The 16,590-nt window shown below is 41.2% G+C and overlaps 1 protein-coding gene across 3 annotated transcripts in view; it reads right to left on the reverse strand.

The window, feature by feature from the left end:
* Window positions 1-1,012: 1,012 nt before the first annotated feature.
* Window positions 1,013-16,590, reverse strand: part of LPP (LIM domain containing preferred translocation partner in lipoma) — a 662,184-nt gene continuing 646,606 nt past the window's right edge. For all 3 annotated transcript variants that reach the window (XM_029939645.1, XM_029939646.1, XM_029939644.1), the window contains 3 exons: window positions 10,534-10,712; window positions 4,936-5,056; window positions 1,013-1,626 (listed from right to left, as the gene is read on the reverse strand). In XM_029939645.1, the coding sequence (XP_029795505.1) occupies window positions 1,498-1,626; window positions 4,936-5,056; window positions 10,534-10,712 (429 nt within the window). In that variant the 3' untranslated portion in view covers window positions 1,013-1,497. The remainder of the gene's footprint in view (window positions 1,627-4,935; window positions 5,057-10,533; window positions 10,713-16,590) is intronic.

Here is a 16,590-nt window from a genome sequence, read left to right on the forward strand (position 1 = left end):
ATTTAAAAGTATATCCTTGTGGAAGATTTGAGGAAATATTTAAGAAATCTCAATCCAAAATACTCGATTAGTTGACAGATGGCAACCTGCCCTTACTAAGATGGGCATCTCTCTTTAAAAGAAACAAGTTAGAACCCAATAAAATGGTTCTGTAGTTGGCAAGCAAGCGTTGCAATGCCCAGTAAGAGTTTGAATAAAGACTCCAGGCAGAGACGTTGCATATTTTTAGCTCAGAAAGGCAATTTTTTTTCAGCGATTGTCTTTGAAAGTGTGGTGTAAATGTCACATCGATGATATGAAAATGCCTCCTGCAATATGTAATTGGAGTTATAGCAGGATTGCAAGAATAATGAAGCTGTGGTTTCACAATCTTAAGCTTTCCTGTCTTTTTTAAAGTAAACGAAACAAACGACACGATTTTATTATGTGCGCTCTGATTTGCAGTTGTCAGACAAAAAGGACCTGGGCCTGGGAGGGGAAAAGGGAAGAATATGAATGTTCTTTACAAGCTATGTTCCTCCTGGGAAAAACTCAACTTTGGTAGTTGTGTTTGGACATTAACAAAACAAAACAAAACAACATGGCAATATTTCTCAGATGAAAAGTGGGATGGCTTTGGAAGTCTTATGTTCTAGAGAAAACACAGTTTGTCTGTATTATTATGTCTAGGTAGCATGCAAAAGGAAAATCTTAAGATACATTGTGAGAAAATAATAGGTTTTTCAAATATACCCACAAAATGTTTTTTTCCTCAGCATATACCATCTGTAATTTCTTAAAAAAAATTGAACTTTGGATTTCTCCTGCCAATATCTGTTTTCAAATGAGCCCTGAACACTGGTCACATAGATTTTGAATTCCCAATCAAATTTGGTTGCAAATTAAATACGTGCTTGTTTTAAACTATGTCATTTACAGTTTAAATTCTTTGTTGCCTAACATACACATTGCACACTTTTTTCCCCCAAGGGACATGACCGGTTTAGAGCAACAGAAAGATGTACTTTTCAAATACACAGAGAAAAAATGACTGTTCTTTATGATCACAGGCAACGTGGAAGTGACAGGATGGAACCTTTAAGCCTAAAAGCACCTGTGAGTTGGCAGACTCACCCAGGAAAAACTGTGTGACAGCAAATACCACACTAAAAAAAGCCATTCAACCAGATGAAAAGTGAGACAAACATAGGGATTAAAAGTTACAGGAATGCAGAAGTGAATGGGATGGAGTATAATCCGTGCAAAAATGTGGGAGTCCTTGGGAACAAAGGCCCATCAAGGTCCTACATGATTAAATGTGAAATGTGTATTTGGTGAGAACTTAAAAAAAAAATCTCATAATCTATGTGTTTCTAAAGAAAGGTTAATATTAGATGAAGAACAGAGACTGTCCCAATTGCCTTCCTGTATTTTTCCCATTTCTTTTCTTATCTTTTTTCTTGTGTTTCTTCTTTCTTCTCAGCGCCACCAGCTAAGCAGGTAAGCAGGCAACTGAATTTAAAGGTCGGTGCTGGCCTTGGCCGTCAGCACCCTAATGCGGGCGGAGTTGCACGTTTTGCAGAGGATGTGTCCATCCAGAGGGTAGCAGCCTTGGTTATCTCCTTCAGACAAGAGACCACCACAATCCTGGAAAGACAGATGGAAAGAATGTAAGTGAAAATGGCAACTGTGTACGTGAAGGCTAAATTCCTTAGCTTTCCATCCAAGGCCTCCCTCCATAATGTGGCCATTTCCTAACTTTCCTCTTCCTACACTGCAGGCCCCCTCCAATCCTTCCCCAGGATACTACATAATGCTTGAATGAAACTGAACAAGAGATTGGGGACATAAAGACAAACAATAAAATGATGCTCCCCCCCAATATTACTTAATAGGAAACGTGAGTCCAAGAGCAAAGAACCCCAGGTCTGGGCGCCCAAGTGGTAGTTTTGCTCTCCTCCCCCAAGCAACAAAAACAGCAACAGCAAGAACAAGAGAAAGTAAAACAAGGGTAGAACCCCAACCACTGAGTCATCTTTACCCTTTATCATTAGTCTAAGGATTTCTCAAAAGGAATACACAGGTGTACGGACAGAACTTCCTTGTCAGTTTCTGGGCAGAAGCAAAGGTGTAGGTTGCCTCCTTCCAAGCAGAAGGGCCAGCAACAGGCTCTGCATACTTAACTCCAACTGTCTTGGAAAAAGAAAATCCTGAAGTGTACTGGGAACACTAATTTGCTGCATTTTCTGGAGGAGATGGCGTGGTGTAGAGGAATGAGTTAGACAAGGGAGATGGGCCCCCCGGGGACCCCCCTTAGTTCTGCCCCTGCCTGTGTCACTGAACAGAGTTCCTGCGTGTCCTACCTCACCAAGCTGTTGGGAGGATCAAAGGGGAAAATGGATGTGACTGTACTTTGAAAAAATGCTATAAGCTGTAAAGGATCAAAGGCCTGTACTATGGTCCACAGCACCTCTGTAGCTCCATTTTGGAAAGTGTTATATAATAGTCTAATGTTGGCCCTTACCTTTGGAGAAAATGGACATTTGTCTGAGAGAAAAATATAATACTTCGTCTGGTGGTGCGTGCCGTTGCTAACTTTAGTGGACACTCTTCTAGAAGGCCACAAGCGCCGCGTGCTCAGCTTTTGCTGTCCACTGTGATAGCAGAGAGGTCACTGGGGCTCACACCTAACATTGGACTGACAATAACATTTAAGTTTGGAAGGAGTATTGCCTACAACTGTACAGCAGCGGCGGCAGGAGCCAGGCTCCTCAGAAGGCTGGCTTGGCCAAAGTGCGCAAGCAGTTCTAGAGGCATTTGGGAAACTGAGTAATGGAATTAAATGAACTCTTCATCTTAATAAAGAAAGAAGGACATTTCGTAAGTGTCATGGCTGCAAGCATTTAATGAGTGGACATCTATGGTCACCTGGGCACTCTGCAGAGCCTGAAGTCAACCACAGTGTTGGAACCATTCATGCTTTGAATCCTAGAACCAAAAGGGGCCATACAGGGCTTCCAGTCCAACCTCCTCAGTTTTATAGATGGGGAAGTAAGGAGCAGAGAGGGAAGTGATGGGTCCAGTGTCATGAAGCATCTGTGACAGGGGTAGTAGAATGGTGGTCTGTCCCCTCCTTATTTACTGTTCCTCTCATTCTATAGTACTGTTTTAAAAAGAAATTCATAGGAACAGGAGGGTATTATGCTAAGTGAATAAGTCAATCAGAGAAAGACAGATATCATATGTTTTTACTCATACGTGGAATTTGAGAAACTTACCAGAAGATCATGGGGTAAGGGAAGTGGAAAAAATAGTTTCAAACAGAGAGGCAGGGAAACCCATAAGAGACTCTTAAATACAAAGAACAAACTGAGGGTTTATGTGGGGGGAAGCAGGAGAGGGGGGGACATAGGTGATGGGCACGAGGAGGGCACTTGGGATGAACACTGGGTGTTGTATATAAGCAATGAATCATGGGAATCTACTCTTGAAGCCAAGAGCACCCTGTATATACCATATGTTAGCTAACTTGACAATACATTATATTAAAAAAATAAAAATAAATAAATTAAAAAGTTCATAGGATTTCAAAGCAAACTCAATTTGTTCTGCTGTCATTTAATCTGGAAGGAGAAAAGGAGCACTTTATGCAACTTGGCACAAAAAACAAAACCATCAGAAGTCAAAGCCTATTGGTATGTACAGCAAGTGTGTGAGCAATGTTGAAACACTTTGAGCCTCAGTTTCTCCAACTGCAAAACGACTTCTAAGGCATCTATAAGTTCTTTCACACTCATGATTCACGTCAGTTTTAAGGCCGGAGGTTGTTGTTCCTCTGAAGTCATAAAATCCTGTGTAAAAGCTGGTAGTTTATTGTCTTTTCTTCCGTTAAGGGAAGAGAGTGATATGAATCTTGGGCTCTAGGGGAAAACAAAGAATCACACCTAAATCAGGTGGCTACTTGCAGCTAGAGCAGTGAGTGGAATGAATGCAGTCCCAGAGAGCCAGGGACAGTCCCGCTGGTCCCTCTAGCCCAGCCCTGCCAGCCCCTGAGTCTTTGGAAGATCACTCAGTGGGACTCGATGAACTAATGTCAGGAGGGCATGGCAGTAGGCAGTTCATACTCTCCCCACAGAGCGCAGCGGTCATGTTAAAATAGAGCACCTACTAACTACTACCATCAGAGGACCTAGTAGAGAACAAGAAAACTGCTTCAAAAGGGGGGTTCTGGGTCACTAGGATCAGGGTAAGAAAATGTTTTAAAATCATTTTTCTGAATGTGGTCCCCTTTTGATACCCAGATTATAGGGGGAATACTTGCTACCCTTTGCTGTAGAAATGACTACATGTCCCCTGTCGCTTCCAGCCTGGGTCACAGGCCTCCTGTGTGTATTCCCACAGCACCTGTGCGTACCTCCCTGGAGTTCTCAGCCGCTGCCTGACCTCCTGCCTTAGGCGCACAGTCAGTGCTGGCTAACTCAACCAGTCTCCGTGACTTTGCGCATCAAGTTCCAACCCCTTGGAGAGGAGTGAGTTCTTATCCTTCTCAATGGCTGAGATGGATCTGTGTCCCATAGAAGTAGCAGAGTCACAGTTAAAAACTCATTATAGTGATGACAATAATAGTAACAAGAATACCATTTCCCACTAATTTAGCACTTTGTGGTTTATGATGTTCTTTAACATACAGTTTTGGATTTTAGCCACACAGCCCTATTTGGGGAGGTGAATAAGAATTTGAGCTCTTTTTACAGGTGGGAAAATTGAGAGTGAAAGGTAAAGTGCGTTATCCAATGTCACCAGGATTAAATGAAAGTATAAGATCTAAAACCCAAGTCCTGTGCACACAGGTACCAGGGGGCTTTCCCAGACTGAAAAACTATTGCATTTGAGAAAACCTTGGGCCTTTCAGCACCTGCCATGCACTGACAGGGTGTGGGGGTGTTGACCACAGACCTCACACCGGTAGCAATGAACATGGAAATCGCGATCGAGAGCCACAATCCGGACAGTCTCCTCCTGGCCTGGGGCAGGCATGATAGGCTCCTTGCACACAGAACATCGGGGGGCAAATTTCCTGAAAATGGAGACAACAGTTCTGGTTAGACATGGAGTCCAGACACTGACAAACAGGTGAGATTCAGAAATGAAAAGAAAAGGGGAAGGTCAAGAGTCAGGACATCTGCTCTGTCATCCTGCATGACCACGAGCAAATCCCTTTCCTCTTCTGGGTCTGCTCCCTCAGCTGTAAAATAAGGAATTTAGACTCAATGACTCTTGAGGTCCTTCTAGATCATAAAATGAGATTCTGTGAGGCTGGCAAGTGAGTGCATACAATCCTTACGGATGAAGAGTATCTGGGAGATGTTGGTCACCTGACAGGTGGCATAGAATTCACTTGTAGACAGACTGCAAACACAAATCCTGGGCTAGGGCTGGGTCCTGGTGGCCCTAACTCTGTTTCTTTTCCTTGACCTCGTCTTGTTTGACTTTTGCTTTTAGACTTTTGTATGTGCTTCCCAGGCCTTTCACAAATATTCTGAGGTCACTAACTGTGTCATTCTCACTTACTAGAGCCTCTTTCTTTGAAACGAAGTTCTAGGAATTAACACCAGAAACCTCGACCGCTATCTTTTCAAAACAGCAGAAGTTAGCAACGTTAAACGCACCAAACTTAGGGTGACCAAGTCTGTACTTCCTACATTTCAATTGTTTTAAACTCTTGTTTGAAAAGGAAAAAGTTCAAAGTTCTTTATTCTTCAGAGGGTTTCTTCCAAAAGGTATGAACATTTATATGTAGAGACACATGTATGTCTAGTTTGAGGTTAACTGTGAAAGAGGAATTTTAATATTTCCCAATCTCTTAATATTCCTTAGTATGACCGATGGCTCTAAAATTATTTTCTCATAGCAGATTAGGAGGCTGCAAATATAGGCTGTGCATTCATCTGCATCTCCTGAAAATTAGGGGTAGCATTGGGCAAGGTGTGAAATGGGACAGGATTTGAAATGGCCATGGATAAAAACTGAAGAGGTTAAAAAAAGAATAAAAGGACAAACAGAGTGTGTAACTCAGTTTTTTCATGGTAATGGTTTTAAGATTAATGATGTTAAAATTTATCTATTTGTAGTGAGACTGAAAAAGAAATAATGATAGTAATCTAACACTTTGCAGAGCACTCTATGGTTGTCAAAGCATTTTTACATACATTATACTCTATATGTACATATTAATTTTCTTGGCAGCAGCCAAAAGGCATCTGTATGGCTGCAATCTAAATAAATATGAATTAAGCAGCAGATCAATTGATTGCTCTGAAAGAAAAATTAAAAGGATCAGGGTACAACGGCAGCAGTAATCAGAGTTGTTATAATTGGCATTTTATGCAAGAAGTTTATACTCAGTGCTTAAAAAAAAAGAAAACTGCTTTGGACTACCTGATTATTTTTGAATCTGGGTCACCAGTAGTGAAATAAGCAGGCTTCTGGAATCTACTGCAGTATTTCCTCTCCCCAAGCCCATCGGGACTGTAAACTCTGTGAGGTCAGAAGTCTATCTTTCCTATCACTGAACTGTGAGCTTGCCCCTACTTCCTCAAGTAGAATTACTTCTCTAGGACAAAATATCCTTCCCTGAATTTGCCTATTTTAGTAGTAATTATTTGCACCTCTTTGGGGACCACTCCATTGTGAGCTTCCAGCTGGCAAGTTCCTCTCTGTCTCTGAATCTCCAGAAACAATGTCTATGACCGGGGCAGACAATAGAAAGTTCAAGCCACTGGTCAGGAAATGAAGTGTCTGCCATCTTGCTCAATTGGCCTCCTTTCCGTGACGGGGGCGCGGGGAGGGAAACAAAAGGAAGAGACAGGAAGTGGTTCCCACAGTCCCCACAGTGTTCCTTGGCCGGCATTTTAAAGATTGTTCTAAATCCCAGGTGGTCTGTTTCAGGGCTCAGCTCACTAAGCAGATAATAATAATAATAATAATAATAAAAGTAAATTTGATAAAAAACACTTTTGATGACTCAATGGCTACCATGTATTTTGTGCTTACTAAGTGCCAAGGCTTGTTAAGCACTCTGCGCACTTGACCTCATTTTTTACTGACAACATTATGAAGAAATAGTTTTTATCATTTCTGCTTCACAGCCACAGGAGCCAAGGCTCAGACAAGGACGGTCTTCATCATTTTGTGTCCTGGCACATTTCTGGCCATCAACAAATGGATGCTGATTAAACAAATAAATGGATGAATGTAATGTCTCTGATAAGAAAGCACAGATAGTGAAATAAAGGCTTAATGCAATGAAAGGGTCAGTTAAATAAACCTGCTTTTCTGAGCTCACTGTCCTGGCACTGGGAATACAGAAATAAACCAGGACTCCTGCAGCCAGCCTGGTGAGGGAGAGCTATCTATTTCTGCATTTGTTCTATTAAGTGATATATACATAACCTGCCATCTTGTAAAAATGATCTAACATGGTAAGTGTAACACTGTGTGTGTTGTGTATGTGTGTTCTTGATTACTAATCAGGTTGTGGGTAAGAACTAGCTCTAGATGATTTACAAAACTCTGCAGAACATAGAGAGGGAGATATAAATTCAAACAGAGGGATAGAGACCGATTGAGCTCAAGGAAGTCTTCTCAGAGGAGGTGGTAATTGGGTTGGACCTTGAATGATGGCCATTTAGGTGAAATGGGAAAGTGCATGTGTGCATGCGTGCATGTGTGTGTGTGTTGAGGTGAGGGTGGATACAGTCAGTTTGCAAGGGAGCTGGTTTGAATAGTCATCGGAAATAACATATAGGAAGAGTTGCTCCCCAGTAGGATAGAGGACTTGGCCAGTGCTGACTGACAGTGGTTATGCAGGGCATGGCCCCTTTACAAGGCCCTAAAAATAGTATTTGGGAAGCTTACTCAAAGTGCAGTCCAAAACCACCAGGGAGCTTGTCAGAAATGCAGAATTGGAGGTCCCCCCCAGACCTACTGAATTCGAATTTGCAGCTTAACAAGGTCCCCAGGTGACTTGTAAGCACATTAATGTTTGGGAGGTGCTGGTTTAGAAGACAGGACGCAAGCAGGCGAGATCAACCCTTCTCATGGGCCTTCCACTCTCACAGGCTGCTCTAGTGATAAGCCGGCACATCTTCCTTAAACATAGAGAAGCCCTTCCCCACTTCGTCCCCTTCTTTATTTCCTGAGTGGTTCCCGCTGTCAGGAATCCCTGTTTCTCACTTAAAATACTTTTCAAACTCTGCTTCCAGAAGCCGACCCAGATCCTGGGGCCAGATAGTCTCCTTGGACTCTGCCAGCTCAAGCCTCTGCCTGTGCCTGTCTCATCGTGTCTGGCCCCTTCCGCCTGACATCACACGCACTCTGCGCGTATTCTCCCCCCTCCTCCTGGCAAGCTCCTTGCTGACTGCGGTTTTTCTCTGTGTGTCTGTGCAATTTATACTCAGGCCGTTTTTCTCCTGGGTCTCTCTCCTTTAGCACTGAGCACCCAGAGGGCTCTCTGCAGGTGTGGCTGGACTGAATTGAAAGAGATTTCCTAAAAGCTCACAAAGGGAGACCAAGACCAAGGCCCCCCAAAACAGTCTGCAGAAGAAGGCTGTTTCCCAGCTCTGTACCCTCTAGTTAGTCTTGCAATGCCCACGCTGGGTGCGGCTTCTAGCTACTTTGTGTTCTAGTACTTTCAAGCCTCAGAAGCAGAGTTCTGTAAAATGTATCTCTTATTTTCCTTTGGGAAATCATGAAAAGATCAAAAAGTTTTCCCCCCTCTATATACCTGCCAATCATGAAGACAACATTATTTAAAAAAATTGGTGTTTTCACATGCCATTGAATTAGTCATGGAGGGGGAGAGATGGGGATTGGAGATGGTTTTTCCCTTTTAGCTGCTCAAGTTGGCTTGTCTGGAGTGTTCAGACCCACACACTTATGTCACCAGTCCCAAGTCTCTAATTATGCTCCTCACTCTTAGAAATGAAAGATAAATGGCATAGATATAAACTTCCATTTGTCAGAATTGATTTCCTGTTTTAATTGGGGGTGTAATAGATTAGTCTTTCCCAGCAACAGAAACACGTGTGCTCTGATTGCATCTATCAGTCTTTCTTGGATTCGGGAAAGTCTAAGAAAGGAGGCACACGGTGATAGAAACACACTCCGTGGGTATCTTTTCACTTCCCTTAAATAGATGCAGGTTTTTTTCCCCCCATGTGTAATTACAAGCTAAAAATATCAATAACATGAAGTACAATTTATGCTGTGACTGCCCTTTCAAAGTGAACCCTTAACTTGTCTAATTCAGGTTGAGAATTCCTGCCTCTGGGGATTTTTAATTCATTCAGTCTCACGTCTTTTGGTGAGGTTTTCACTTTCTTTGCTACTTGGAAAGTGGTAAAGAAATTCATTTTTTAAAAAATAGGAGTCTCAAGTCCCCAGACTGCTTGTGGCAAGCTTCTCCTGGTTGTTGACAGTCAACAGGGCGGTGACCAATAACCCACAAGACCACACATTTGGAGGCCATAGAATGGACACCCAAACTGGCGAGCCACATGAACTTTATCTCCGTGAGAGTTTCGGATTGTCCTCAAAGACTCACACTGCCCTGCAAATAAGCCAGAAAGCCTCTGTGCCTACCATTTACAGATCACTGCGATAGCGTTCATATGCTCCCTAAATATATGTGACAAATATCATCAACCAATCAGCCAACTAACCAAGGGGCCAAAGAAGAAAGCAAAACAGAAAACTAAAATTTTCATGAAAACCCCAGCTGTAACAGAGGAAAGAGGGTGCTACGAATGACAGAATGAAGGACATATTTTTCCAGGCCCGTGAGTATGTGGCCTTGACCTTGAGACTCTACTTTCTAATCTTCTTCAAAAGACTGCATTCATTAATTTTATTAGAAAGTGTCCTGAGGAAGAGAAAGCCTGGTTAAGGAAACAGGTTACAGGAAGATGTGACAGCTAATGGCATGAAACAGACCCAAATATGTGAGAGGCTTATGCTAGGTAGAGAGACTGAATTGTTCTGTGCCCATGTCCATCTCCCCATGACCTCCTATCTGTAGACTGGCAGAGAGAGGTCACCGCTAGAGAGAACTGTGGACAGTTACACCTGGGGAGCTTCAAGACAGGCTCTGTTCTAATGACCGGACTGCAAAGCTCAGAGAAATGGAGCAGTTTGTCCACTGTCACACATCTTGTTCATGTTTTGGCCAGAGAGGGCTACCCCGGGATCCTGCCTATTTCCAGTACACATACTCTGCAGCTGAGCCAACTTTCTCACAATCAGAGCCACACAAAGATGTGATGGATGGGCCCCAGGCAAGCCTTTGAACCAAAACCAGGGTAGAGGACCAGTTGGATTAATGGACACCCATTCCTGCATTAGAAGCAGGGATAAATAACCTCAATGTTTAAAGTCCCACCAAATCCTGACATCCTCCAGCTCTGAGAGAGAAGAGTGTGTGGCTCAGACACCAGGCAGTAAGAACAGACACTTAAAGGGACTGGCAGACTCGAGGGGACGGAGTAGACCACCTACTTGTGGAAGTCCTCAATGCAGTGAATGAGGCCACCAGCGTCCACGGTGAATGGGATCCCATCAAGGCTGCGGTGGCACATCACACAAGTAAAGCAGTGAGGATGATAGGCCTTTCCGGTGGCTCGCAGGATCCGCTCCATGATGGGCTTGGAGCACACGCTGCACTGCTCCAGGGTATTCTGCGGAAGGAAAGACAAAGACCAATGTTAAGTTGAGGAGCTCCTCGTATTTAGTACCTCATGGCAGGACAAACAGTGTTTGTTACAGACATAATTGGCTCATGCGCCTATCACATGGAAGAAGGCAGAGAGCAAACCTTTATTATAGAGACAAGGAAACACAGAAGATACATCAAGTGTCTTCTCTAAATTCACCCAGGTAGTAGGTAGCAAATCTAGCATTTAGAACACACATTTTCTGATTTCTGTCCCTTTTCTACCACTATCGCAGGGTTCATGGCAAACATTAAGGCACATACAGTAAATATCTCTGGTTTTGTTGCAGCAATTCAGTTCTGCTCTCATAGTGTGAAGGCAGTTGTAAATGCGCAGGACTGTGTTCCAATAAAACTTTACTTACAAAAGTGGGCTGTATTTAGCTCACAGCTGTAGTTTTTTGACTCCTGAACTACATAACTCAGAGTCTCCACCGGAAGAACCCTTCACTATCCTAAAACTTGATTAGTCACCAAAAATCTGGGAGGGTCATCAAGGACCTTAAGATTTTAGGATGGTCTGCCTGATGATGAAGACTCACAGAGCATGCCAATAGGACCCAATCATGGCTTGGTATAATCAATGAGGCTTTTGATTATTTAAAGCCATGATTTGAACACCACCTCCAACTTTAGTGTTGTGAACCCTTGACGGAAAAGAAAGTCAATTTATCTGGCTTGCAAAATATGCTGAACTTTAAAAAAACAAAACCCTCCCAAAAGGGATACATCTATTGATCAGGACTTGGAAAGATTGATAAAATCAGCTATTAACTTTCCATTGTTTCCTTGAATCCTATGCTGTCTTACTAAACAACCTTGTTTCATATATTATACGCTATATTCTAAGTGAGATATCTGGACTGATTCAGAGTTTACAATCTAGAATAAACCTGGGATAGGGACCTTCTTAGAAAGATGCAGAACTGGAAGGGATGTGGAAGTTAAGGAGTAATTGCCCTCTTACCATGAGAACCTTTAAATAGCACTCATGCAAGAAATGCCTATAGGAGGATAACTAGTGGGCTGATGTCTCTGACAACAGTCTCTGATTGGCTTTCTTGTTTGCATCTCTCCTCCTCCATCACTTCCCTGTCCCCTAAGTGACTTCCAGTTTCCATTCCAAAACACAGATGTGACCAACTAACTTTGCTTCTAGCAAAAATTTCTATGGCTCCACAATGTGAAAAGAACTAATTCCTTACCTGACATTCAACCTCCCTTTCTAGGATCAGATCTCTTGTGCTAGTTCAAACCGATGAGAAACTTCCATACTTTTGTGCATTGGCTAATGCCTAGAATGAACCCCAGTTTGTCATCTTGACCTTTCAAGGTACAGGTCAGAAGGCAACCCTCCAGTAAAGCCTTCCTTGATGCCTTCAGTTGGAATCAATGGTTTCTTTCTCTACCCATCCTGAGCACTTAATTTATGTTGCTTAACGCACTTACAGTGTTTACCGTAGTAAAATTTTTTGCACGTTTGTCTATTTGTTCTATTAGACTAATCTCTTTAAGGGAAGCAACCATGTCTTTTTAAAAAAGAGCTTTTAAATTCCAGTGCAGTTGGCATAGAGTGTTATATTAGTTTCAAGTGTGCAATATAGTGATTCGATAATTCTATACATCACCCTGTGCTCATCACGATGAATGTACTCTTAATCCTCATCACCTATTTCATCTATCCCCCCCACTCACCTCCTCTCAGGGAACCATCGGTTTGTTTTCTGTAGTTAAGAGTCTTTTTCTTGGTTTGTCTCTCTTTTTTCCTTTTATTAATTTGTTTTGTTTCTTAAATTATACATATGAGTGTAATCAGAATGTATGTCTTTCTATGACTGGCTTATTTTGCTTAGCATTATACTCTCCACCTTTATCCACATCGTTACAAATAGCAAGATTTCGTTCTTTTTTATGGCTGAACATTATATATATATATCCCTCATCCATTAATTTATTATGGAAACTTGGGCTGCTTCCATAATTTGGATATCATAAATAATGTCACAATAAACATATGGATGAGTGTATCTTTTCAAATTAGTGTTTTTATATTTTTTGAACAAATAGTAGTGTGATTATTGAATCCTACGGTAGCTCTATTTTTAGCTCTTTGAGGGACCTCCTTACTGTCTTCCACAGTGGCTACACCAGTTTGCGTTCCCACCAATAATGCACAAGGGTCCTTTTTTCCCCACATTTTTGCCAACACTTGTTTTAGCCATTCTGACGGGTGTGAGGTGATATCGTATTGTAGTTTGGACTTGCATTTCCCTAATAATAAGTGATGTTAAACCTTTTCATGTATCTGTTAGCATCTGCATGTCTTCTTTGGAAAGATGTATGTTCATGTCTTTTGCCCATTTTTAATTAGATGATGATGATGATGATGGTGGTGTGTGTGTGTGTGTGTGTGTGTGTGTGTGTGTATTGCTTTTATTCCCCTTTCTTCAAGAGACATATCTACAAAAATGTCGCTACAGCTGAAGGCAAAGAAATTACTGCTTGTGCTCTCTTCTAGAGTTTGTATGGTTTCAGATCTCACATTTAGGTCTTTAATCCATCTTGAGTTCATTTTTGTGTATGGTGTAAGAAAGTGGTTCAGTTTTATTCTTTTATGTGTAGCTGTTCAGTTGTCCATACACCATTTGTTTAAAAAAACTGTTTCCCATTGCCCATTCTTGCAATGAAGATTTATTAAAGACTAATTGACCATGTAATCATAGGTTTATTTCTGTGCTTTCTGTCCTGTTCTGTTGATCTACGTGTTTATTTTTGTGCCAGCATAATACTGTTTTGGTACTACAGCTTTGTAGTATAACTTGAAATCTGGCATTTTGATACATTCAGCTTTGTTATTCCTCTTCAATATTGTTTTGGCTATGGGTTCCATATGAATTTTAGGATTTTTTTGTCCTAGTTGAGTGAAAAATGCGTTCGTATTTTGACAGGGATTGCATTATGCCTGTTGGTTGCTTGGGGTAGTGTCAACATTTTAACAATATTTGTTCTTTCAATCCATGAGCATGGAATATCTTTCCATTTGTTTGTGTCATCTCCAGCTTCTTTCATCAATGTTGTATAGTTTTTGGACTATCGTTTTTTTGCCTCCTCAATTAACTTTATTCTGAGGTGTTTTATTATATTTGGTGCAATTGCAAATGGGATTGTTTTCTTAATTTCTCTTTCTGTGACCCCATTATCAGTATTTTGAGGTGCAATGGATTTCTACTATTGGTTTTTATCCTGCGACCTTACTAAATTCATTTGACAGTTTTAGTAGGGTTTTTTGGTGGTATCTTTAGGGTTTTCTAAATATAGTATCATGTCATCTGCATAGTCAAAGTCTACTTCTTCCTTACCAATTTGGATGCCTTTTATTTATTTTTCTTACCTGACTGCTGTGGCAAGGACTTCTAGTACTATAATGAATAATGATGGCTCAGTCAGTTAAGGATCTGATTTCAGCTCAGGTCATGATCTCATGGTTCATGAGTTTGACCCCCGTGTCAGGCTCTGTGCTGACAGTGCAGAGCCTGGAGCCTGCTTCAAGTTCTGTGTCTCCCTCTCTCTGCCCCTCCCCTGCTCATGCTCTGTGTGTGTGTGTCTCTCTCTCTCAAAAACATTAAACATATTTTAAGAAACATTAAAAATTAATTTAAAACTGGTGAGAGTGGACATCCTTGTCTTATTCCTGATCTTAGGGAAAAGCTCCCAGTTTTTCATCATTGAGTATGATATTTGCTGTGGATTTTTCATTTATGGCCTTTATTATGTCGAGATATATTCTTTCTGAACCTACTTTGTTGATGGTTTTTTTTTTTTTTACCATGAATGGATGTTGTATTTTGCTTTTACTGCATCCATTGAAATGATCGTATGTTTATCCTTTCTCTTGTTAATGTGATGTATCATGTTGATGGATTTGTAGATATTGAACCATCTTTGCAACCCAGGAATAAATCTTACTTGGTGAATGATTTTTTTAAAAGTATCGTTGGATTCAGTTTGCTAATATTTGTTTTGAGGATTTTGGCATCTATGTACATCAGAGATCTTAACATGTAGGTAGTTTTTCTTTTTTTTAAACTGTCTTTCTCTGACTTTGGTATCAGGGCAATGCAGGCCATGGGGAATATGTCTTAAAAATATATTTTGCTGTCCTATGCTCTCCCCAGTATGCTACCTGGAATAAAACTAAACCCAGGTTGAATGTGTGCAAAAGAAGAAAAATGAAGGAAGTAATATTGTTTACATCCTACCCAGGCGTCTCTGGGATGGTCTGACTCTCCTGTCTCTGGAATCCATCCCAAGATGAATTGGTAAATCCATCACCATCCTTTCCTCAAAGCTGTGGTTGCTGAAAGTTCTGAAATTGCTTAGTATGCCTCTGGTCACAGTCTAAACTCATGGAAACTATTAACCTATTTCCCCCCCATTTTGAAGTGGTGAAATTAAAATAGCAGAAGAACGTAAGATGAAAGTCTGGAGAAATGATGCTCTGGACAATGAGGGCCCTGCTTTTTTTCTACCCTGGTGATCTGAGCTGATGTGGCTGCAAACTGTCTTCCCGGGGCTTGTGTTTTGCTCTTCTGTGGGTTTTCACTTTTTTTTTTTAAGGCAGTCCTGTAATTCTGTAATGGAGCTGAACAAACCAGAAAATGCTTGACCAGAAAATGTGTCTGTTTGCATTGAGGCTTGGCTGCAAGATTTAGCCATTTACTCAAAACTGGCAGCAGCACATAAGGTTGAGTCAGTTTCTAAGGAAAGACTTTATGGTCTGTGGAAGCACTGTTTAAAGGACAGGTAATCTGAACACTTATGCTACAAAGGAAAAACTGTGTAAAGTATGTCTCCAGTGAGACCACTAGAATATGTCCACAGATCAGAAAATAAAGGTTCCAAGAATACAGCTGACTGGAAGCTTGGGCTAGCACATGGTAGAGGAGGACAGATTAAATGTCTCTAGTCAGACTCTTCTTTCAGTCTCTAGCTGGTCCACTAGGAGCTTTAGACATATCTTCTCTTAGAGGAAGGGGAAAGACTCTTCTAAAGCTTACCATGATAAGTGTAGTTACGATCTGTCAGCATACAAAGTTATTACAGTGTTATTGACTCTTTTCACTGTGCTGTACTTTTCACCTCTGTGACTTATTCATTACATAACTGGAAGTCTGAATCACTATGTAGTGCACATGAAACTAATATACCATTGTATATCAGCTACACTTAATAATAATAAAAGACTTTTACAACCGTTAGAGTGAGGGGAGCAAGGAGTTTCTCTAGTCCAGCCCTCTAATTTCACTGGTGAGAAAAATAGACCCAGAGCACTGATACAATTGGATGTGAGTTATGGAATTCATTAGGGCTAGAGAAGGAACTAATACCCAGGTTCCTGAAAATACCTAATTCATATAGGGAACTGATGAATTCATTGTGTTGCCATAGGGAGGGTAAGTTGCTAGAAGAAGAATAGGAATTGTTTCTCTGGATTTGTTAGCATCCACTGTATGACTTTGGATAAATCATTTCTTCTCTCTAGAGCTCAGTTTTCTCATTAAAATACAATGATTAATTCTAAATCTGCAATTTTATTGTTCTGTGATAGATCAGAATTAACAACAGTGGGAAAAGGGCAATGCTTCCATTACTAGAGATATACTGGATATCTCCTCGTCTGAAGTTTGAAAAGGAGGTTCATGTACAAGAAACCTGGACTGTATAATCTTTACTATGTCTCACCACCTGGAATTCCAGAAATTGCTGGTGGTAGAATTTCAAGCATGACAGAGGAAATCTTTGTGTCTTCTTACAGAAGGTTATTTTAAAGCCAGACTAAAAGA

The sequence above is a fragment of the Suricata suricatta genome, chromosome 5, assembly GCF_006229205.1.
Source record: "Suricata suricatta isolate VVHF042 chromosome 5, meerkat_22Aug2017_6uvM2_HiC, whole genome shotgun sequence".
Taxonomy (NCBI): Eukaryota; Metazoa; Chordata; class Mammalia; order Carnivora; family Herpestidae; genus Suricata; species Suricata suricatta.